The sequence below is a fragment of the Equus caballus genome, chromosome 17 (assembly GCF_041296265.1).
Source record: "Equus caballus isolate H_3958 breed thoroughbred chromosome 17, TB-T2T, whole genome shotgun sequence".
Lineage (NCBI taxonomy): Eukaryota > Metazoa > Chordata > Mammalia > Perissodactyla > Equidae > Equus > Equus caballus.
Window position 1 is genome coordinate 33,125,467 of NC_091700.1, and position 24,316 is coordinate 33,149,782.

Genomic DNA, 24,316 nt, shown 5'->3' on the forward strand with positions numbered 1-24,316 from the left:
AAGGCAAAAAATTCAATTATCTTCTTGTCAAACACATCTAGTCAGTTGGCTTTTTGAATCAATTTTTTTTAATTATTAAAAATAATATTATTCCCTTGTGTTTGAGAAAAGTTAAATTTATTTAAAATGACCAATATATATCTTTAAGGAAAAGATTTTTAAAAATATAGATACAGTTGGCCCCCTTTATCTGTGGGGGACACATTCCAAGACCTTGTGGGGATTCCTGAAATCACAAACAGCCCAAACCCTACACACTATGTTTTTTCTCGTACATACATACCTATTATAAAGGTTAATTTATAAATTAGGCACTGTAAGAGATTAACAGTGACTAATAACAAAAGACAATTATAACAACATACTGTAATAAAAGTTACCATAGATCTTAGAAACCTCCGCATATGACCTGCTTTCTTTCCTTAGACCTTCACCTTTTTCATTTTAAAGGAAGTACTTTATGGCTTCCCTTTGGCATATCTGAATTGCCAGCATCACTACCCTTGTGCTTCAGGGCCAGGATGAAGTAAAATAAGAGTTCTTTGAACACAAGCACTGTGACAGCTGATCTGATAACGGAGATGGCTACTAAGTGAATAATGGGCAGGTAGCATATACAGTGTGAATATGCTGGACAAAGGGATGATCCACATCTCAGGTGGGATAGAGTGGAACGGCTTGAGATTTCATCATGCTACTCAGACGGGTGCACAATTTAAAACTTACGAATTATTTATTTCTGGAATGTTTCATGTACTATTTTCGGACTGCAGTTGACTGGGTAACTGAAACCATGGAAATCAAAACTGCAGGTAAGGTGGGACTACTGTAATCAAAACATCTGATCTTTCTACTTAGTATTCAACAGTAGAAACTGCTAATGTGAAAAAATTAGCCAAGGATTCCCTGATTGCTACTATTTCTTCCTATCAACTTTTATGTAGGTTATTGGTGAGGTTAATGTTTAAAATTCATCTTTCTGGTGTAGTTTCAATTAGCATTTTGTGTAAGGCTTTATCAATGATTTAACATAGACCTGGACCTTGCTTTTCCTGCTGAGGTCCTCTCTTTGTTTTTTATTCTTTTCAAAACAGCATCAACTTGATAAAAAAACAAAACTAACAAGAATAAATACACGTACAGTATTACTATAGTTAATAATACTGTACTGTATATTTGAAAGTTGCTAAGAGAGTAGATCTTAAGTTTTCATCATATGAAAACTTTTTTTTTTCTTTTGGTGAGCAAAACTGGCTCTGAGCTAACATCTGTGCCAATCTTCCTCTGTTTTATGTGGGATGCTGCCACAGGGATAGCTTAACAAGTGGTGTTGGGTCCGAACCTGAGAACCCTGGGCCACTGAAGCAGAGCGTGCAAACCCAACCACTACACCACTGGGCCGGTCCGCCGCAAAATTTTTAACTATGTATGGTCATGGATATTGTGGTGATCATTTTGCAATATATACAAATATCAAATAATTATGGTACATACCTAAAGCATAATGTTATATGCCAACTACATCTAAATAAGAGAAAACTAAATATTGGTACCTTGTACTAAATAAATGTACTCCATAAGTTTTGGAAGATTATATATATTTCTTTTTTTTCCTGTTTTTTTGTGAGGAAGATTAGCCCTGAGCTAACTGCTGCCAATCCTCCTCTTTTTGCTGAGGAAGACTGTCCCTGAGCTAACATCCATGCCCATCTTCCTCTACTTTATATGTAAAACACCTACCACAGCATGGCTTGCCAAGCAGTGCTATGTCCGCACCTGGGATCTGAACCAGTGAACCCCAGGCCGCTGAAGCGGAACGTGCGCACTTAACCAATGTGCCACCAGACCGGCACCGTAACTATATCTATTTCTATGGCCAATAACTACACTAAGCAGAATCCATGTCCTTACACAGAATGCTGAAATACCAAGTATCTTCAACAACTTTTACATTTATAATGAATTTGCCTCCCATTTAAACAAAATATTGCCTGGAAACACTTCATGCTCAGAGGTTAAAGTCATAAGAGGCAACACATAAACATACCAACAGGGATATCGAAGGCATATCCTTCAAAGCAAATATAAAAATAATGATACCATATGTTTCTAAAAAGAAATTATTACTATTTTAAATAACTCTTGGACAACATGGTAACCACAATTTAAGTTTACTTAGCACTACTGCCAAATCTAATTGGAGTATTTAACCAACAAATGAATCCTTGAAGGGAAATTTTTATTCATTAATGGTTCATCAATAGGTGCAAATTAAACTCCGATGACTGGTTTTGTCAATTACATGTATTTACAGAACTCACTGGGATGGAGACATCTGGCTGTCACTTTCTTCATCTTCTTTACATGGCTGTATTCTACCATAGTAAAGTGGATCACCAAGTGACTGTAAAATGGTCAGCTTTGTTTTCTGATACTGATTACCAGCTTCGCATTCAAATACATAATCATCTTTTACATCCTGAAAAAGGCAGAGCATCCCAAATAAATACCTTCTCCAGTAAACATATCATTAGAATTAACAAAAATCAGGAATAATTTGTATACTAATTTGTACCAGGCAACAGGAAGACACACGGCACTTGGGCTATAGACCTGTTCAAGAATGCTTACTAGAATAAAGCCCAGGATTCTTTTTCACATGGTACTTTGGAAATCAGAGTTCCAATGGGGTATTTACTTGAATAAGCTTGAGTGAAATACGGCAGAATTTCATATACTGGACATATGAATGCAAATATTAAATATTAAAAAGACACAACTTTCAAAGACAGATCTGTTTCTATATGTCATTATTCTTTCTGCTATTATACATATAAAACATCTCTCATCATTTCACTCCTAGACTTACCTAATTTAATACATTATGCTTATTTCTCCCTTAAAGAGGTTATTGCAATTAGGGAAACTTTCATGGAACACTTCTCTTAAGAGACACCCTTAGAATAATTTACTAATTACTAAGTTGAAACAGAAAACAAATCAGAAGTAGCAATATGCAACCAAAAGTAAAAATGAAGTTATGCAATAAAATTGCCCTTTAAAATGGAAATCATACTTTATAAAAACAAAACTAAATAGTTGCTCCTTCTTTTAATTTACTGAATCCCCCAGAAAGTCCTTAAAAAAAAGAAGGTCCCAAATTAAAGGCAACTGCACCTTATGTTTAATAAATTCAGATCTCAGATTAGAAAAAGCATCATTAGAAAGGGAGAATGCAATGGTTACTTACATGGGCTGGCCAGACTGTTGGTTGTGAGTCATCAGATTTGATAGACTTCTCCACTTTAGCATATTTCTCCACCTAAGAAATCAAATTAAGAGACAGCCGATATAATGGAATCACTATTATGACTAAAGAGAAAAATGTATGTAACTTAATATACTTTTTGGCACAAGAATTACTGAATCACCAATATCACCAACTACTTATGCTTAAGTACATAGATGCGTCATTTAACAACAGGGATATGCTCCAAGAACGCACTGTTAGGCAATGAAGTCGTCGTGTGAACATCACCGAGTGTACTTACATAAACCTAGATGGTACAGCCTACTATAAATCTAGGATATACAGTACTAATCTCATGGGACCACTGTCATATACGCAGCCTGTCATTGACTGAAACATCAGTACGTGGTGCATGATTGTAGTTTAAAACTCTCCTGATATATTCAATTAAACCAACTGGTTTCTAAAATAAAACATTTGCCATTAAATAAATCTAATAAACACAGCTGCTTTTTTGGACTGTGCCTCTTTTTAGTCCATAAGTTATCACACTTGTCATTTAGAGAAATTTGAATGTCAGAGAGATGATTAGGACCAGGATCTTTTTCTTTGGCTGGGTTTTCAATGGAATAGGAGTTGTTGTGTAACAGTGGGGACAAAACTGGAAAGAGATGAGGGAAGTTACATTAAAGTTGATAAAATTTTTGTGAACCTTTCCAATTTTCTAGTCAGACTTGGACCACATATTCCATATATCTCATACAAGTTCATTTGAATCAAATGTTCTCACCTTCCTAGTAACCATAATCTTAAGAGTAACTTAGACTCACCTGGGCACGTGGTAACAATTTCAGATTTCCATTTCTCTCCCCTGGAGACCTTACTCAGTAAGTAGGTTTGAAGCAGGGCTTGAAATCTGTATATTTAACTGGTATCCTAGATGACTCTTCTGATGGAATTAGAGTGAGAAACTTTGTACTGGGGCTTTGCTACTCAAAGCGTGGTCTGTGGATCCCAGTACCATGCAACCTACAAGCTCAGCAGCAGCATCTCAGGCCTCAGCCCAACTTGTTGAATTGGAATCTGCACTTCAACAAGCAACCCAGGCGATTTGAACATACATTAAAGTTTGGGAAGCCTTGCTTTAGACAGCCAGCCTGCCCTCCAGGGCTAAATTCCACTCTTGGGTATTTACACTAAACATCTTTTTTCAGGTTGAATTTCTCAAGGAGCACATAAGTTTCCAAAAGAGAATGTGGCTTACTCCCTTGAGTTGTATATACAGTCTACCTCTGATGCTTTTGGCTTTGTACTTTTCACAATTTAAAAAAAAAATCATAGATAATAAAATAAGACATGTGCTAGCCTGAGAAGGATATACAAGCAGAAGAGCAGACATCTGTTAAAATAACTAATCAATCTTAAAGAGCTGCATGAAAAATAAAAAGGAACATAAGAAATAGGAAAATAAAAGACCTAAGAGGGGCTGGCCCCATGGCCGAGTGGTTTAAGTTCGTGCGCTCTGCTTTGGACGCCCAGGGTTTCGCCAGTTCGAATCCTGGCATGGACATGACACCGCTCATTAAACTATGCTGAGGTGGCATCCCACATACCACAACTAGAAGGACTCACAACTAACAATACACAACTATGTACCGGGGGGCTTTGGGAGAAAAAAGGAAAAATAAAACCTTTAAAAAAAAAAAAAAAGAAATAAGAGACCTCTCACCAAGACCCCTTTCCTGTCTTTGATCATTTATAGTTCATGTTAACTACAGATCAGCAAAGACTACCATTAAAGGTTCCTAATCTCGGCCACTGCTCCAATATCATTAATTTTTAAATTTAACTATCAAGAAATCATGATGACATATTATGAAAAAACGCACAGGCATTTTATGCATATTATGTAATATGTATCATCTTTTTCCACATTTTGAAATTCTTTGGTTATTATTCCTGCTTTAAACACAGACCTATATTAAGGGAGTACGTTCTTAGACAACTTAATGTGAAAGAATACAGCTTCTAAAAATGATCAGTTGCTTTTTTAAAAAAGAACTATTTTGTTTTTAAAAGATGTAAGATTCCTTGTTTTCCCAAAGTATAAGCTACCATTAGTTAAACTTAGGTACCTTCTATGAAATAAGTGCAATTCATGAATTGACTTACATCCACTTCTGAAGGTATGGCCAAGTTACAGGGACTCTGCTTCCACATATCTACACACTGAAAAATTAGAAACAATGTAAATATACTGAAAATCCAAAATAAGGCAAGTCTTTCGGCATAATAATGTTTCATTAAAAAAAATACATACTTACATTTCCTGCTTTAGAAATTTTGAGGTCATAATGCTGACCTGCTTTTCTTTCCTTTCTTTTTTGTAAGAAATCAAGTAATTTTAGCTGAGGAGGAGGTGGACAGTGAGACAGATCCTGCTGCCGATTGAGAGAGGACCTAGAATACCTCTTGAAACACCTGAAATGTTAAGAAATTTGAATTAAACAAAGCTAATAAGAGAAACTCAGAATACATATGCATTTAAATTAAATCAGTGAGCATTAAATATGTAATTAAATAATAAATATCTGTAGAACACTATCACTGGCCAAGCAGTGTTCTGGACACTAGTGAAAGAAAAATGAAAACGACTGACAAAATTCCTGCTATCTGGAGCTGTTAGTCGAGAGAGGAAGACAGTCAGTCACAAGTAAACAGGTAAGATCATTTCAGAAAGCAGTTAGTAAGAGAACAAAACACACGGTTCTGTGGTAAGCGATAGAGAGGGCAACATTAGGCTGGGGAAGGACTCTGAAGAAATGACGTGAGCTGAGATATGAATGATGAGAAGGAACCAGCTATGGAAAGATCAGGAAATCAGCATTTGAAGTAGAGAGAAGAATTTAAAAAGGTGGTGAGGCTGGAACAAACTTAGCTTGTTTTAAAAACAGAACAAAAGGTAGGTGTGACTAGAGCACCAGAGTCCATGAAGGAGACGAGGTCAGAGAGAGAGACAGGAGCCTTGCAGATCAATGATAACTTGTTTAGATTTAATGTGAAATGTGATGGGATTCTGTTAAGGGAATTTCAGCAAGTGGTGGCATGATCTGCTTTGAGGGTTTTAAATTACTCTGGTTTGCCTAAATGGTGAATAGACGAGCAGAGCAAAGGTGGAAGCAGGAAGACCAGTTAGGTAGGAGTTTCTTAAAGAAGTCAAGATGAAGATGACAGTGGCTTTGACCACGTACTGGCAGTGGGCACGGAGAGATGTGGATAGAGATACAAGGAGACTTCATAGGACGGCTGACAGATCCTATATGAACTTATTTGACTATTTCCAAAGCTGTACCTTTTCCTCAGCATATATTATTTCAATAGGAAATCAGGGAATTTAGAAGTGGATAGGTTTTTTGAGCCCTTCCAAACTTGAAAAAGGTCCAAAGTGGGCAACTCAAACAATTACGTAAAGAGAACTAGTGCTGAGCCACCTATTAACTGCAGTCCAAATTAACATGTGTTTTTATTTTATCAAGAACAGATGCTAAAACATTTAAAGACAAAATTACCATGTTATAAAAAGACATTTAGTTATAAACTGACTTTTAAAACTATGATATTTTCCCTAATCCCAAAAACAAATTTAGAATTTTTTTAACAAGTGCTATTAATAAAAATTAAATGGGTTACTGGATATTAGGAAGTAAAGAAATTATTGTTTCCATTCATACTTGTCTCTTCTCAACCTCTATCTGTTTGGTGAACAAGCTCTAAACTTTTAGGAAGCTTAAGAAGTTTGTTCTTTAAAAGAATGCAGAGAATGCATCACTTCAATAGAAAGCAAGGGTATTAAAAAAATCACAATACTTACACAAAAAAAGTAACATAAGGCAATTAAAAATGCTATTTTCAAAAAAAAAATCATAGCACTTGCATACTTTGGAGGGAAAAGAGACCATAAAGAGCCAAATTTAGAGCTACATGTTTAGGAGCATCTTTTGGTTTATCACTCCACAAAGGTAATTACCGTTTCATTGGGCGTGTGTTCATCTTTTGCTTGTTATAGAGCAGTCTGTTTGCAGTGCAGGTTACGGCGATAGAAGGGTCAAGACATAGTGGTTCAGCTGTAGCAAGGATCAGTTGGCTCTCAAGCAAAAGTTTGTCTTCCTGAAATGTATAAGAGCGCATGTCAACACCAGATTAAAGATTTTCAAATCATACTTACCACTTCATCTAGAAATATTCCTTGGAACTCTGCCTAGGACTACAGTAAAATATGGTATTTCAAGTTCCAACTTTAGTCTGTAAACTTTAGAAACTTGACAGCACAATGAAATTACTAATGGAAATTCAGTAATTAGTAAAGTGTACAAAATGGTCAAATTGTTAAGAGTGTCTATTCATTAATCCAACAAATATTTACTATGATGTGTTTACTATGAGTACCTATGATGTGTTAGGTACTGTTCTAGGAGTTGGGTTTAAAGTAGTGAGCAAAACAGATAAAATCCTCCACCCCGACAAACCTTACAGAGTACGATGGATCGTGGCATTTTCAGTAACTAAGAGATAATGGTCACATTCTATACTCAGCTTTGTTTGATTACAGGAATGAAACTGACTACACGAATACTGTGTAAACCTTATAAACCCAATCCCAAAGTGGATACAGGCTTTTTACTGGTATCATGTAACTTTACTGAACCCTATTGTTTTTGCTTTATCTCTGAAATATTTTAGTAGCTATAACTAAATTTTTTAAAGTCAAATTAGTCAATTAATATTGCTGAATAAGAAGTTTTGCAAAAAACCCAACACTGGTTGTTTCAACAGTTTCATTCAACCTTTCATTACGGAAATTTTCAAAAAATACACAAAAGCTGAAGTGTAATGACACACATGTACCAACACTCAATTTCATTTAACTACTAACTTTTTCATTTTTGTTTTGCTAGAGTAATTTAAAATACATCTCTGATGTTGTATTTAACCTGAAATACTTCAGCAAGCATTGCTAACTGCTAAGGACCTCTAATAATCAGTCCAGATTTAAATTTCCCATTATTTCAGGAGTGTATTTTCAGTCAGTTTGTTTGAATTTGAACTTGAACAAACCGTGTGCATTGTATTTGGTTTTTCTCTCTCTTAAACATCTTTTTTTATTCTGTAATGATCACTTCTCCCCCCGATCTTTTTTTCTTTCCTCATGCAATTGAGTTGTTGGATTTGACCAGCTGCTTTCTCATGGTATCATTTAACTGCATCTGGTGGTTGCTTCCTCATCATGTCCTTTAACGGTTTCTTTTATTCCTTGAATTGCCTACAAACTGTTAGATGTAGAGGCTTGGTTTAATTCAGGTTCTAGTGTTTTAGACAAGCATTTTTCACCGGTACTACCGTGTACTTTCTCATGCATTAGAAGGCACACAATGATGTGTCCCATTTTCATACCAGTGGGCTTAGTCATATCTCTGCATTACAAAAATTCCCATGAACCTATAATCCAACAGTTTTTCACATCTAAGAAGTATAGCTGTATAGATTAAGATTTCCAAGTTGATATTTTTAAAAGTTTATCATTTCTCTTGTAACTATTAGCTTGAATTTTTCTAAAGAAGAATTTTCCCTTAGTTACTATTTGGCTACCTAACATACAGTTCATACAGGAAAGGCCAAATAAATGCTTTCGTTGCTCTCTTTATGAATCTTCAGAGTAAGAAAACTGATACCCTAGCAACCTCCAATGATGACCAATGAGTTTATTTTTGAATTTTCTTTTAATAGCTTTTAACCTTCTTGTAAATGAAAAGATTATAGCCCAAACTAAAATACAACACTTGATAGTTACTGATGAACTGAATCTTACTTTATAATCATATTTCAGATAGAATAATTCTCATTATCGATATTCTCTTTGGTTTAGTAACTATTCCTCTCTATGGTGGCAGAGAAATAAGTGAACACTCCTGTGAGTGGGAACCTCATATATAGTGAGCAAGCCCTAGAGGGTTACCTGGCTGTTTCAGGGGTAGGAGTGGTCCCCTAGTGCTACAATCAGGATGAATGGCAAAAACGCTAGGCTTGCTTTAGAACTCTAGATAAAAGAAAATCAGTATTTGTACCTAAGGTACAAACAAAACATTATTCTTCTGTTTCAGAGGGGATAAAAACCCAAGTTTCACATTGGGCAGATCAGGTCAACCTCACCCTATTTCACCACGTCTTAAAGGAACTGAGACTGAACTGTTTTAGTCCCTTAAGGAATTACTGCTTGTATGAAGAGATCCTTAACTTCTAAAGCTCATACAGGAATCCCAAACTTTACTCATGAATAAAATTGCCAGCAGAAAATATCCGTTGTTTAACTTAATGGTAAGTATTGTTTCATCCTATATTTTGCCTGTTTGGGATTAAAAAACAAAATAACCAACCTGGGTCCATTTGTGGTTATCACTTGTAATTGAATGTACATCACAGATTAAAGTCTAGAGAAAATAAAAATGTAAAGAACACATTAATGTATAGGTGTGCAAACATATAACGACTTTAGGTTAGAACTCCAAATAAAATCTAAGAACAATACTTAAGTGAACATTCTTTACCTGCATTGTTGGACGTAAGAGAATGTGCCTACTTTGGTAACCAGGAGATTTCATATTACTGGACTGCCTGTAGTCACGTATTTCTGCTATGACACATCCACAATGAAAAATATTAACCTGTTTTGAGTGAAAATATTTAAGTAAATGCCATTTTTCAAAAGCCTAAATAAGTGGGTTTATAGAGAATCTTTCAGGTTCTTTACACTCTTGTGCAATGTTTCCGGCCACTCACATACTCTCAAATGGACTTCCTTGGTAGATTTACATAAACCTTTTAAGAGGAATTATTTTATCTTCATCACCATGACTCAAGAAGCACTTTAAAACTGTTCAATGGTTTCCAGTTAGAGACTGACTTTTTGGCCTTTATATATTAATGTTATAGATCATCAGAAGTGCTGCTGTTCTTGATGCTCACTGGCTCAATGTCATACTTTGCTAGCTTTATCATTGTTATAAATTGCCAATCAACCCTACTGGAGACTGGTTCTGGATACAATTGCTGTATTTGCTCTGTTAGAATTTCCAGGAAGCAGTCATTATTTATTAATAAGAGTAAGAAGGCTAATTATAAACTCAAATAATAATCTTTTGTAAAAAATATTTTCTAATCCTTTTGCTAAGTCCACAGTTAAGAACTTTCATCATTCAAGTTTTGCTGATTATCACTTGCCAGTCACTCATAGCATTTTTTTCACCCATTCAGAACTTTTAGCACTGTGACCTCCATGTTATCAGTCATTATCATGCTCACACTTTCAAACAAATATTTATTGAGCCACTACAATGTGAACTATGTGTCAGTCACTATCCAAGAAGCTACAGAGATACGGTGGTGAGACAACAACTGCTCTCAGTGTGGGAAGGCAGGCAATAACATGTAAACAAATACACAAGATAACTTTAGATAGTGATGAATGTTACAAAGGAAACAAAATGGGGAAGGACTAATTTAGATTATGTGCTTGATTAAAAACCTGCCTGAAGGAGTGATGTTTCAGCTGAGACCTGAATCACAAAGGGCTAGACATCTGGGACAGACCATTCCAGATTCTAGAAGAAAAAGCAGATGAATAACGAGGAATAAGATTGGCATGTTTTAGTATAGAAAGAAGGTATGGATGGCTGGAGTGTAATGAGTGGGGATGAAAATCAAGAGGTGAAGACAAACTGGAAGGCAGGGGATTTGTGCAGTGAGAGGATGCTAGAGAACTTTAAGCAGGGAACTTTGTTTTTTTGCTTTTGTTTTTCTTATTTTTGTTTTATAAGCTTAATTGGCTATCTGTGGAGAACTTATGGGGTTCTAGAATGAAAGGAGGGAGTTTAGCAAGGTAACTATAGCAGGTCTTGACCATACATTTTAAAGGTAGAGCTGATATCTGCTGATAGAAAAAATGTGAAAGGTGAGAGTAGTGTCATTCATTGGGTGTTAAGACTGGTAAAGGAACTGGTCTGGGAGGAAAAATAAAAACTTCTGTTTTGTCATGTTACGTTTGAAGAACCTGTTACACATTCCAGTAAATATGTAAGTTTGGAGATTGGTGGAAGAGTCATTGTGAGAGATAAGCAAGGGATTAAATGTCATTTTTAAACTCATAGAGCTGGTTGAGATCATCTAGGGAGAGTGTTACTAAAGAAAAGAATGCCTAGGACTAAACACTGAAACCTGCACACATTTACAGGTGGAACAGAGACGACAGCAAAGACTGAAGGAATAGAGACAGAAGAGGAAAACCAGGAATGTGATGTCTCAGACGCCAAAAGAAGGGTGTTTCAAAGAGAAAGTAATCACATGCACTGAACTTTGCTAAAGAACCAACGAAGATGAGAACAGAAAAGAATTTTTTTTAAAGTTGAGAGACAGCACAATATTCTTGTATTCTTTACCTAACTGAGAGGGGGAAACAGATGATAGAAGACAGGGAGGTTATAGTTGCAACTACTTGAGGAGGAGGATGATCCAGAATATAAGTGGAAAGAATGCCTTAGGAACAGCTTACTTCATTTTAATAGAAAGGCAGGCAGAAAGAGTGGACAGAGATACCGGGATGCTGGTGGACTAGTGCTAGGAGGAAATGAGAGTTCCCATCTGATGGCTTCTTGTTCCTCAATAAAGTACATAGTATGGGGTGGATTGAAGTCAAGGGAGTAATTTCTTCTATGATTTCTTGATCGTAGCTATAGAGAGATTTCCAGTAGATGAGTTAATTGTTACAGAAATTCTAGAGGAATCAACTAAATCTATACATTTCAGTACAGCCTAAAAGATAAATATCCTACCACAAACCAATTTTCATATAGCTATGTATGATGTCTCATTCCATGTTCTAAGCACTGCTGAGAACACAATTAAATATCCTTTATCACAAAATGACATACAGTTGACAAATCTAAGGACATAAACAGGAAAATTTGGTACCTGAGATTTTTCTAGGAGATCAACCAAAATAGGAGGTAATTCTTCTGCATCCAAATATTCAAGTAATTCCCCTTCTTCATAAGGCAGTCGAATGGTCTCAGAATCTTAATTTTAAAACACAGAAAATAATCAGGCTCACCAAAAAGCCTACGTGCATAATTTAAATGACTTTTCATAAAAAAAGAGAACAAAGCCAAAGGCTCTCCTAAAGTTTGGTCTTTATTTACATCTTATAAGTGAATCACCTTACATACTGCTAAAAGACTTGATAAACTTTATAAAATTTTAGACCAGAAAGGAGAAAATGCCTAACATATAATGGAAAAACATCTGGCATAACAATCATAATACAAATGAAAGCCAGCAGTACAATAATCAGAATATGATAAAATTCCAAAGCTGGTAACTGAAAGTTCCTTGAAGACTGCTTAATCTAATCTGGAAATCAGTCATGATATGGTACCTCATCTGAAAAACGGTTACTAAAAGAACAAAATTCTCTTCATGTTACATTTTAGAATGATTTATTAACACAAGAAAAAGTTCTTAACTAGGTGAGTTCCTTGTAAAACCCATTTCAGCAGGATATCAAATTTTTAGGCCTCTCTTTAGTGACATCTAAGAGTATTTATATTTTAAAACTGTTTTCAAATTCACATTAATAGAAATAAACTGTTAACATACGAAAATTATTCAAAAGGGAGTGAGTCTGTTTAATTTTGAAGGTTTCAGACACAGAGCATATCCAAAATGCAGAAGAGAAACTTAACTTTAAACACCTTATGCTATCTTAAAAAATAAAACGCAACTGAGGGGAAATTTTGACAATTATTTAAAAATTACCTCTTATACAATTTAACTTCAAAGACCTATCTCAATTAGAATACTTTTCAAATGCATCTTCAGGAAGGCTAATCATATTGAAGATAATTTTTAATATTCTAACAAAACATCACAAAGAAGAGAATTTGGGCTCTAAGTGTTCTTTCATCAAGTCACTACTGATCTGAAGGACAGATCATTTAGCAAGTTAAGAAACTACTTCTAAAAGACAGCACATCTGGCCTGGCAGAGGGATTTTTGTGGTCACTGCTCTCTGAAGGTTCTTACCTGATCCATTTTTTCCCCTGAGCATCAGAGAATATCCCTCATTTCCTGGGTATAGGTTGACCACTAAACACGACAATGTCTCCTGCATAACAAGCTTCTCCAACAAGTTCACATTTCTTCTTAATTTCTGCTTTAAAAAGAGGTGGAGCTCATGAAAATAATCCTTAACAAAAAATGCTAAAATGTAACAAAATCAGACCTCCTGAACTAAATTTTGGTGTTCCTTCTACATTATGATCCTGAGTATATGGGGAAGATTCACAAACACTACAGCCACCAAGGATGGAACATCTATGTCAACTTAATTTTGATCTATTACTACGTTTTATGCAAATTCGTATCACAAAGAAAAACCAGTGATCTACAAAACAAAAATACTTTAACATAAAATATGTACCTTTGAGTACAGAGGTAGAAAATCCTAAACTAAAAATATTAAAACAAGTAAAAGGTAAAAAATGTAAATATATAAAACAAAGATGCTATATAATTAGTTTCTATTAAGTATAAGTCTATATAAATAAATCTATATAAATAAAGAATTTGGGGCATTCTCTTTGGTCATACTGTCATAGATGCACATTTCTTAAATATTTTAAGGCCTAAATTAGATCCAAACAAGTTCAACAGCTCTAATTAGCTGAAATGTTAAAATGCTAAAAATATCTATCTGGTAAGAGGAAGTAAGAAATTTAAGCAATTTTGTGCACATTAAATAGCTCCTTAGAAACTACTGGTAAAAAAATCCATCAGGAAATATAATACACATATACATCAAAATTCATTATTTTGAAATGCATATGATGTAAAAATAAAACCCACTTATAACACTTTCTTTTACTAAATCTTATTTACAAAAGATATCTGAGTCAATAGGATATTATTTTTGCAGGATCTCAAAAAAATGTTTTTGGTATCTTAAATATGTACATATATAGTCATACACAGAGAGAAATGAAAAAACTACATTTTGAAAATTGAAAAAAAAATGGCAAAACAACTTTTAGCCACTTTATTTTTTTTAAAAAATAGGGGCCAGCCGGTGGCGCAGTAGTTAAGTTCCCACGTTTCGCTTCTCGGCAGCCCGGGGTTGGCTGGTTCCGACATGGCACCACTTGGCAAAAGGCAACCTGTGGTAGGTGTCCCACGTATAAAGTAGAGGAAGATGGGCATGGATGTTAGCTCAGGGCCAGTCTTCCTCAGCAAAAGGAGGACTGGCAGCAGTTAGCTCAGGGCTAATCTTCCTGAAAAAAAAAAAAAAAGCTAGTAAAGAGAAACTAAAATTTCAAAGTCTTTTCAAGTGTAGAGAAAACCTCATAATTTGATATAAGACAGAACAGTTAGATAAATTCTGACAGTACGAGTACCTCCTCAAGGAAACTAGCTGGTTACCATTTAGTTCTGGAGTGAAAAGGCCAGATAGTATTTTAGGCTTGTGGGCCATATGGTCTGTGTTGGAACTACTCAACTCTGCTGTTGTACCTTGAAATTAGCCACAGACAAGACATGAACCAATGAGTGTGGCTAGATTCCAATAAAAGTTTATTTACAAAAACGCAGTGGGCCAGATTTGGCTAGTAGACAATGGTTGCCAACCCCGATTTAGAATCTTTATTTATGTATTTCTCCTATTTAGTTCTGTCTCTGAGGTGATGGATACGTTATGTTGATTGTGGTGACAGTTTCATGGCCATATACATGTCAAAACTTACTATACTTTCAAATAAGTACAATTTATCGTATGTCAATTTTACCTCCATAAAACTTATGGAAAACATACCATAAGATTTATTTGTAGTTTAACAATCATTTTTTCCCCTAATGTTAAGGTTTTAAAGGCTAGATACTACTGAAATGCCACTAATTTTTTGCCTAAAAAGTAAAACGGTGTTCATTTTTAAATTACAGACAGACAAGAGAAACTCATAGAGCCCTTTAGGTCCTTATAACCAAAGAGTCCAAAAGATATCAATGAATCAATTTCTATTACATTTCTATTGCCCATACTTTTATGCTAAATAAACACAAATTAAGTTAACCTGGCCATGAACTAATTTTTGTGACCAAATTCACTTTTATCATCAACCTGAATTTCCTACATGTCCTGTAATAGCTTTAACTTTCCAGTGCAAATCACCAGAAGAGAGGCTACTTTTCCTCTCCTGTCTTTAGTCTACAAATCATTTTGCAGAAGAGAGAAGCAAAAAATATATATGGTGGCTTTGCTTCTTCTAATTTCCCAATGAGATAATCTGTTCCTCAGTAAACACTGCTCCCTTCTCCTAACTAAGCAGGTGCTCTTTGCCTGAAGCCAGATTAGCCAGGGCTCTCGGGAAGTTGCAGAAGTGTCTACAGTCTGGCTGGAAAAGATGTTAGTTCACTCACAAAATTATAAATCATGATCTCCTTCAACTGTCCCTCTTCCTCTACACTTCAGAAGTCATAACAACATAAAAAATGTATACTTACCTTAACCTCAGGCTCTTTTTCACATTCTTCAATATATAAGTCATAAAGTTTTTGAAATACAGATTTTCTAAAATTTAATAAAACAAAGACAATATACAAAATAATGTGAATGTTATAATTGTAAAATAAACATTACTTTTAAGTTTTCATTAATTTTTTCCCAATTTCCCCAAAATTAGGAGTGGATATGACAGCTAACATCAACTTAGAAATTTCTAATATTTGGAAAGTACCTGTAATATAACATTTCTAGCACAGTGCCTAGTAAGAATGCAATAAATGGTGGCTAGCATCATATTTCAAAAAATCTGTCATCAATTAAGTATTCATACCTTCCACTAGACAGGTATTTCCTTTTAGGAGGTCTCTGTCGGGCACTTTCAATGACGTACTAAAAAAAGAAAAGTTCATGAAAACAGCTTGCCTTTTGCTTAGTATATGAACAACTGTATTAAGTATATTTAAAATATGTGTAAGGCTTAAAAAGGCTATTCAGTCACTGAAGTCTATGATTCATATTAAATTACATCTCATAGGAAAAACTACCTAACTTCTAAATGTCTATTACAAGCAAATGAAATTTAAACTGCACTAAAATTTAGCACAATATTTCACTGCTATAAGCAAAACCATACAGTTCACAACTGTGGTTTCATAGGTCAGAAACATTCTCAATGTATGCTTTATGGCTGTTCAGAATATGCATAGCACATTCAATTGGAAGGACTGTATATATTTTTGAGCTATTTATATTTATTTAATATAGCACATAGAAAATCTGTCAAAACAGGAAAACACAATTTTAGAAATTCTATGCCCTTGTTCAAATATTTATTGCACAACATTATTATCTGAGGATTCCAAGTAACAGATGATGTAACCATCACCTGGTGTTTTTACGAATTTACAGCAAAATTATTTGTCCTAAAATATTATTAACGTACTCCCTTGACAATGACTACAAAAACATCTAAAACTGAGTTTTGTCACTTAAAAACAACATTTCAATATTTAACTTAGTGATGTCTCACCTCTGCACGATCCAAAGCTAGTTCCAAAGCTTGTTGCTATAAAAAAGTAAATAGTGTATTTGATAATATTAGTTATTTTCACAAGATAATTTAACATACATATAGGATCTTTAATTAAGTTTAAATGTGTTTTATTTTCTAAAACAAATCTAACGTATTTTCCTTTATCTCTCTGCTCCACCCACTCCATTCTATGCTCAAAATACAGTATACACAACTAGAAGGACCCACAACTAAAAATATACAACTATGTACTGGGGGGCTTTGGGGAGAAAAAGGAAAAATAAAAATCTTTAATAATAATAAAAAAGATACAGTAGAAAGAAAAAATATGGCAGTCCTGGGCACCCGATTATGACAACAAATTAGGTAAGAAATACCAAAATGGTTTTCTCTGGCCAGTGCTTGTGAGGTTGATACAGGGCCAAGGGCTGGATATGGTAACTACTACCATTTTATAAACTTTAATTTCCTTAATATTCTAAGAGCACCATGAGGAAAATATAATGGCCATCAAGTTTGTAATTAAAGTAAAGCAAAGATTAAACTCTAATCTGGTAGGAGTCCTAAAAATTGGTGGCACTGTTACGTTGATACCTAACATCAATTTAGAATCTGTAATACAACGTTTCTAGGTCAGTGCCTAGCAGAAATGCAATAAATGATGGCTATCATTACCAGGCTTCAATGACTTTAAGATATCATCAATTATAAGCATGCATCAATATTTTAGGTAATACCAAGAAAGAAAAAAGTGCTGCCTCTTATAACTGTAAGATGTCACTGACTGTAGACTCATCAATTCAGTAATACTAAAATGTAAAAGAAAAGGCATCTTACAATTGATGAAATATGGTATTATTACTACATGTACAATTTAAGATCTACCAGTAGATCCCTATCCTTCATCCATTCCTTAGAAACTTTAAGGCAAGGGGGAGAAATAAGAAAGTAAGTTCTTTCTTCCTCATTTGTAAAGCTTTCTATTGTAATGATGCCTAAGAACAAAAAATATTAAGTTTTAAACAAAATTAAGCAAATATACCACCGATGATTTCTCTTTCTGGTTTTGTGGTTTGAGTACCACACACCTTCTATAGTATTTTTCATTCACAACGACAGTCACTTTTAATTCCATTGAGAGGAACAGAACCTTTATTTTTTATTTACAAAGACGTAAATTTTTCTTTTATTTTGTAGACTCCAGTAATTCAACCTACCAAGCTGCATGGGGTAAAAATTCCCAGCACCCACCAAAATCCCAACAGGGTAAGGGGAAGAATAAATGTTGCCAGCCTGTAGAAATCACGGAAAGGTTTAAGTGACCCTGTCACTGTAGTCCTAAGGATGGAGAACTCATATGTTTACAAAAACAGCCAGCCTTTTTAGACTGCAATAAAAAATCCACACTATCAAACATCTAAAATGTAATAAGTGAAAAAAGTCTGAAATATGCGATCATTTCAAAAGGTTCAGTTAAAATAAATTCACACCAATTTATTAAAAATCTTACAAGGAGCAGATTCCCAATGAAAATGATTCCCAGGATTCAAGATGGCGCTCTTGGGTAGAAATCATTTTCCAACACAAAAATAGAACTCTGGACATATACTCTTGACAAACAGATAAGGTTCTTTTAATTATTTTGGCCATAAAATCTTACAGTAAGTTTATATAAAAAATTATAATAAAAACAATCAAATATATAATACAGGACAGTTTTAAATAGTCTTCTCAAGTAAATATTTCATCCTCTGAAATCAAAACTTCAAAAGGTCTAAGGTGAGGTCAGAACCCCAGTGCACAGCTCCACTTTTCTCTAACAGGGCAGGGGCAGACAGGCAAGATCCCAAGAGTCTTGAGAAGGAAGATAAATGTTTTCTGAGGTTTATTCAACACGGTGAGTGTTCATTTATTCTCTCACTGTCAAATGATGCTGCTTCTTTAAAACATTAGAAAGTGATTTCTTCCCTCTCTCTTTTCAGTTTTTAATGGCAAAAGTTAAATACCCAACCCTTAGTATGTTTAGTGACTGTAGGTCAGTGAACAGAAATGTGCCATCAGAAGGCTAACACTTCTGCTGCTTAAAGTATGTTATGTGCAGTAAGCAGGTTACATTTGCTTTTAAATTAAAAAATATATATATAAATTAAGAGGATCTTTAAGACATGAGAAACCTGTGCCCCTCAAACTATTTGTATTTATACCCATCCTCCTTGACAACGATTTGGACTACGATAAAGTAAATAGAAGTAAATATTTTTTAATACTTCACAAACATAAGGACAGACAGATTACCTGTGTAACCTGGATACGATAATTATTAACACTAAATTGAGAGATGAGTCCCCTATTTTGTAGATTAGATTCTGCCATGTGATTGCTAAGTAATTTCCCGGTCAGTGTAACTTTGGTAGCTTTCAAGAGTATTTCTGTATCTCTAATAAAGATATTTTTAAGGAGATGAAGGAAGAGTACATTCTAAAACACAAATGTGAACATACTGAGCTGTAGCTTACCATTGTGGTATAAAAAACGGGTCCAAAAAAAGAGAAAACTTATGTGCGCTGATGAAGGGAGGTGAAAACCATGTCTTTAATATCAATCTTACAGTACTGTGAAAGCAAAAACAACAAAAAACCTCATATTAACATAAAGCTATTAAGAGAAATGAGGCTTATTAACAAGGAAAATTATTTACACCCACATATTTCTAACACGTTAAGATTCAGCAACAATAAAATTCACATACCACAATCTATGTACTCATTGTTGAGAGGTACAGTTTTAACTAGGTAGGACAAAATACCGTTTGCAAGTTAAAAATCATTATTCACTTTCTTCAAAAATATTTCACATCCAGGAGAGAAAAGAATAAATGTTTTTGAATTTCTTCTCTCCATCATCACCGCTCCTGCTCTCACCATTCCTCTGGATCATTGTAACAACCTGCCTACTGTCCTTGGCCACTGTGCAGTCCACTTTACAAATCATACATTTCACCAGACCAGCTGATAAAAGCCCTTTAACGATGTTACCTCACATACCCCAGGCTACATCTTCCAGATGCAGCTCCAGTCGCTCCATTTCCCCTCCTCAAGCAAACTTGATACCCTTCCCAAGAACCTCATCCCTCTAACACAGGTTCTCATCCTGTCTGCAACACAGAGTAACCAGGGGAGGTTTAAAAAGTGGGATACCTGTGCCCCACCCTCCAGAGATTCTGATTAACTAGTCTGGAGTAGAGCCCAGCGATCAGCATTTTTGGAGCTTCCCAGGTGATTCAAAGGCGCTGCCAGTGTTGGAAGTCTGCGGCTGCCATCCTCTCTGCCTCCCACAGTGGGAGTGCTCTGAGACCGATGCTAAACAAAGCTTATTTTTAATCTTACTCTTTACCTAATTCACTGTAACCCGTGTGTCTAGACACAGTTGAACTAAAGGCACATCTTCAAGCGACAGAAAACAGTACGTTTAAAGTAAAATGGTTTTGGCTTGTTTTTGGTGAACCCAAAACTTAGGTTTTGCCGTAAAGGTTTAAAAAAAGGGAAGAAAACAGGGGCGAAAAAAAACCACCAAAAAATGACAGGCACCACAGAACTTCCAGGAATAATCATTTAAAAAATGAGAAAAATATTAATCTTACCCTCGAAGAGCTCATAGGAGATTTAAGATGAATTTAAGTTAAAGAGAAAATTTTCTGACCACTGAATCAAAGATGAAGATACACTAGGCACGTGTAAAATGTGATGACTTTAAAATCAGATCTCTCGTCAACAAATTGGGGTGGATGCGGGAGAGGAAGGCTTAGTGACTTTAAATTATTTAAACACTACAGACCAAAGCCAACAACTACGTACCACTTACAAACCAACCATTCTGACTGTATACAGATTTTACTAGAGTCCTGTGAGAAAACCACTGCAATCATCGTCGTCTCCATTTTACAGAATGAGGCACTCAGAACGAGTAACCTTCCTAAGACCACACAACTAGACCAGAATTGACCTCTCTGTTTTTAATCTTAGATTCTTTGTAGTAAACCTTAGAACCTTCAGACCACTCAATCCAGCATCCATTTTTAGATTTTCAAAAGCAAAGCATGTAAAATAAAAGACTCGATTCTGCTCGGACTGATATATTTTTTTCTGAATTTTGACCTAACTTTACATCACGGTGGTCAACATTCGTACAGAGTACTTAATCCAACTTCGAAAATCTCGGGGGCCACTTCCTATGTTGAGTCCTACCAGCAACTTGAAAGTACTGGACTCGAGAGAAAGCAGCCCCCTCCGGCGCGGAGGTTGCGGGAAATGGCTTCCAGGGGCAGCTCTTCACCAAGTTCGTTTCTGAACACCCAGTAAACACGGCAAGCACCAGTACTGATCCAACTCAAACGTAGCAATCGAGTCTAGCGATTTCCCTGATCGACCTGAATCTCTTCCAGCTGCTCGAAGCTGCTTTGGTAACAACTTACGTTTTACCTGCCAAACGCCGCAACGCCACAGCTGAGCCAACAGCCTTTATTCAAAACGGACAACAAGAAACCCGCCCCCCAAAGCGTTACGAGCAATTCTTCCGCGTTTCTGGATATACCTGTAACTGGAACCCAAAAGTCAAAACTAAAATGAAAAGCGTGGCTTGGCAGCACGGCGAGAGGGAACGGAGGCGACCGCAGTGAGGGTCACTCGCTCGGCCCGCCGCGTCTCCCAGTCCTCCTCCCGCGGGCTCCGGGAAGCGCCGAAAAGCCACTCGGGAAGCCGCTCGCTCACCTCTGACCCCGTGCGGATCTCGCGGGCCTGCCACGCCCCCCCGCCACCGCCCACCTGTGCGTGCCGCCGCAGCCTCAGACGGAACGCGACGTGCCGGGCTCGGCCCCGCGCTGCCGGCTGCGCGCCCGCCAGCCGCTCGCTCCGCACGCCCCCTCCCAGGCGCTGCGCCGCAGGCCCGCCCAACGTCTATTCCGGTGCCCGCCTCCCGGCTGGCGCGCTGGGCGGGGCGGGCGGGCGGAAGAGGCGGAGCTGAGGAGGTCGGGCCGCGCCCTGGAGGCTCATGCAGGTGGTGCCGCCGGGGATGAGTCCCCGCGAGGCCCAGGTGCGGCAGAGAGCGGTGCCACGAGCCCTTCGCTGGCCTGGCGTCCAGGTCCGTAAAATGTTAAGTAGGCCGTGGCTGTTATTTGGGGGTTTGGGTGCCCTGGTGAATTTCTAGAGTGAAGGAAACTTCCAACTGGTTTACCTTGTTGCCCAGCCCATGGGAACAGAAAGAGAATGACCGCCTTCTTACCTTGACTAGTCCAAGCCGTGCAGCCTTTAATAGTATATCAGGTGCCAATGAATATAATGCTAAAAAAAACCAAAACCTCGCTGACAAGTTTAAAAATTCAGAAAATAAATGACCAGCACACATCGCAATATGTAATTGTAATTCTACACCTTTAAACAACTTCGGTTGTTGGGTTATACAATTCTTTTTATTATTCCTGAGGTATAATTCACAGGACATTGTGAAGTGTACAGTTCAGTAGCATTTAGTACATTCACTATGTTGTGCAACCACCAATTCTATATAGTTCAGAAACATTTTCATCACCCCCATTAAGCAGTTACTCTCCATTCTTCCCTCTCCCAGACCCTAGCAGACACCAATTGCTTTCAGACTTTATGGATTCACCTAATCTGGATATTTCACATAAATGGAAAGTGACCTCTTTGTGTCTATCTTCTTTAATTTAGCATCATGTTTCAGGTTCATCCACCTTGTAGCAGGTAGCAGTACTTCATTCCTTTTTAGGGCTAATATTCCGTTCCGCTGTATGTATATACCACAATTTTATCCACTGATGAATGTTTGGGTTGTTTACACCTTTGGGTTATTTATTGTGAATAGTGCTGCTATGAAGATTTGTGTGGAAGTATTTATGTGAGTCCCTGTTTTCAATTCTGTTAGGTGAATACTATTCAAGAAAACCAGAGCCAGACAGGAGTTCACGGAGTAAGAACAGATTTTATTCAGGAACTATTGCTATAGGGGAAAAGAGATCTCAGTATAGAACTGGGCTCAATTCCAAATACAGCATGAACAAGTAGGAATGTATAGCCAAGGAGCAGGGTTGAGGTCAGTGGATGGAAATTTCTTAAAAGGAAATATCAAGGGTTGAAGGCGGGAATTCTGGCTAAATTGACTTGAGAGGATTCTGACTGAAGACAGATCAGGGTGATCAGATACCATGGGTGGGGGCTGAAGAATTCGATCAGATATTGAGGGCGATCAGGTATCCAGGTGAGGCTTCTCTCTAAACTGACTTAGCAGGATTCTTGCCACAATTGGTTGATATAAGTCCCACAGGTGGATGCTAAGGTAGAGGCCTAAAGGGCTTAGAGGAGCCTGACTAAAGTTTAGTCAAGGAGAAAGTCATTGTCAATACCTAGGAGTGGAATTGCTGGGTCATATGGTAATTCTGTGCTTGGATATTTGAGGAATTGATAAACTGCTTTCCACAGTGGCTGAGACATTTTACATTCTAATAGCAATGTGTGGTGTTTGCAATTTCTCCACATCCTCAACAACACTTGTTTTCTTTTGTTATTGCCATCCTGGTAGGTATGAAATGGTATCTCATTGTGGTTTTGATTTTCGTTTCCCTAGTGGCTAGTGATGTTGCACATCTTTTCATGTCCTTGTCGGCCATGTGTATAGCTTCTTTGGAGAAATGTCTATTCAAGTCCTTTGCCCATTTTTTAATTGGGTTGTTTGTTGTTTAAGTTATGAATTCTTTAAATATTCTGGATACTAGACCCTTATCAGATATATGATTTGCAAATATTTTCTCCCATTCTGTAGGTTGTCTTTTCACTTTCTTGCTAATGTCCTTTGATGCACCAACTTTTAAATTTTTGATGAAGTCTAATTTATCTATTGTTTCCTCATGTGGCTTGTGCTTTTGATGTCATACTTAAGAATCCATTGCCAAATGCAAGTTCGTAAGGATGGTCAAAAACCAAACTCTGCACACTAAGTAAAAAAATGCAGAAAGATGAGTTTATTGCAGGGCTTTTGACCTGCAAGCTGGGAAACTCAGGAGCAATGCTTTTCGTTGCTCACAGACTAAAGGGTTTTTATGGGGTAAATGTGGAGGTTATTTGACTTTTTCAGCTGATTGGTTGCCTAGTTGTCTTCTTCCTTGTTTGTGTCAAGGTAGCTGAGTCAGGGGAACAAGGAAGTCCAAAGATGGCATGAACAGACCTGACATTAGAGGATTGGCTGGCATCCTGTGCTAATTTCTGAGAAGAGCTGTCAGTTCCTGCAATTTATGTTAGGTAAGGCTGTTTCATTTTTCTTTAATGTGCCTGCATTGTCCACTTCTATTTTGGCTCCAACATAAATGACTCCGCTTTAGTTTGGGTTTTACAGGATTTACCCCTATGTTTCCTTCTAAGAA

The 24,316-nt window shown here is 36.5% G+C and overlaps 1 protein-coding gene across 50 annotated transcripts in view; it reads right to left on the bottom strand.

Annotated features, from left to right (window-relative positions):
- Positions 1-21,846, bottom strand: part of SUPT20H (SPT20 homolog, SAGA complex component) — a 39,465-nt gene extending 17,619 nt beyond the window's left edge. For 16 of the 50 annotated variants that reach the window (XM_070239577.1, XM_070239567.1, XM_070239557.1 and 13 more), the window contains exons 1-14: positions 21,475-21,827; positions 19,401-19,496; positions 16,882-16,917; positions 16,183-16,241; positions 15,851-15,917; positions 13,382-13,508; positions 12,272-12,375; positions 9,853-9,969; positions 9,682-9,735; positions 7,278-7,417; positions 5,575-5,731; positions 5,423-5,479; positions 3,251-3,322; positions 2,322-2,479 (exon numbers count right to left, since the gene is read on the bottom strand). In XM_070239577.1, the coding sequence (XP_070095678.1) occupies positions 2,322-2,479; positions 3,251-3,322; positions 5,423-5,479; positions 5,575-5,731; positions 7,278-7,417; positions 9,682-9,735; positions 9,853-9,969; positions 12,272-12,375; positions 13,382-13,508; positions 15,851-15,917; positions 16,183-16,241; positions 16,882-16,917; positions 19,401-19,403 (1,151 nt within the window). In that variant the 5' untranslated portion in view covers positions 19,404-19,496; positions 21,475-21,827. Of the gene's footprint in view, positions 1-2,321; positions 2,480-3,250; positions 3,323-5,422; positions 5,480-5,574; positions 5,732-7,277; positions 7,418-9,681; positions 9,736-9,852; positions 9,970-12,271; positions 12,376-13,381; positions 14,626-15,850; positions 15,918-16,182; positions 16,242-16,881; positions 16,918-19,400; positions 19,497-21,474 lie in introns of all 50 variants that reach the window. The other 34 variants (XM_070239576.1, XM_070239566.1, XM_070239556.1 and 31 more) reach the window with 7 other exon arrangements.
- Between the last annotated feature and the right edge of the window lie 2,470 nt (positions 21,847-24,316).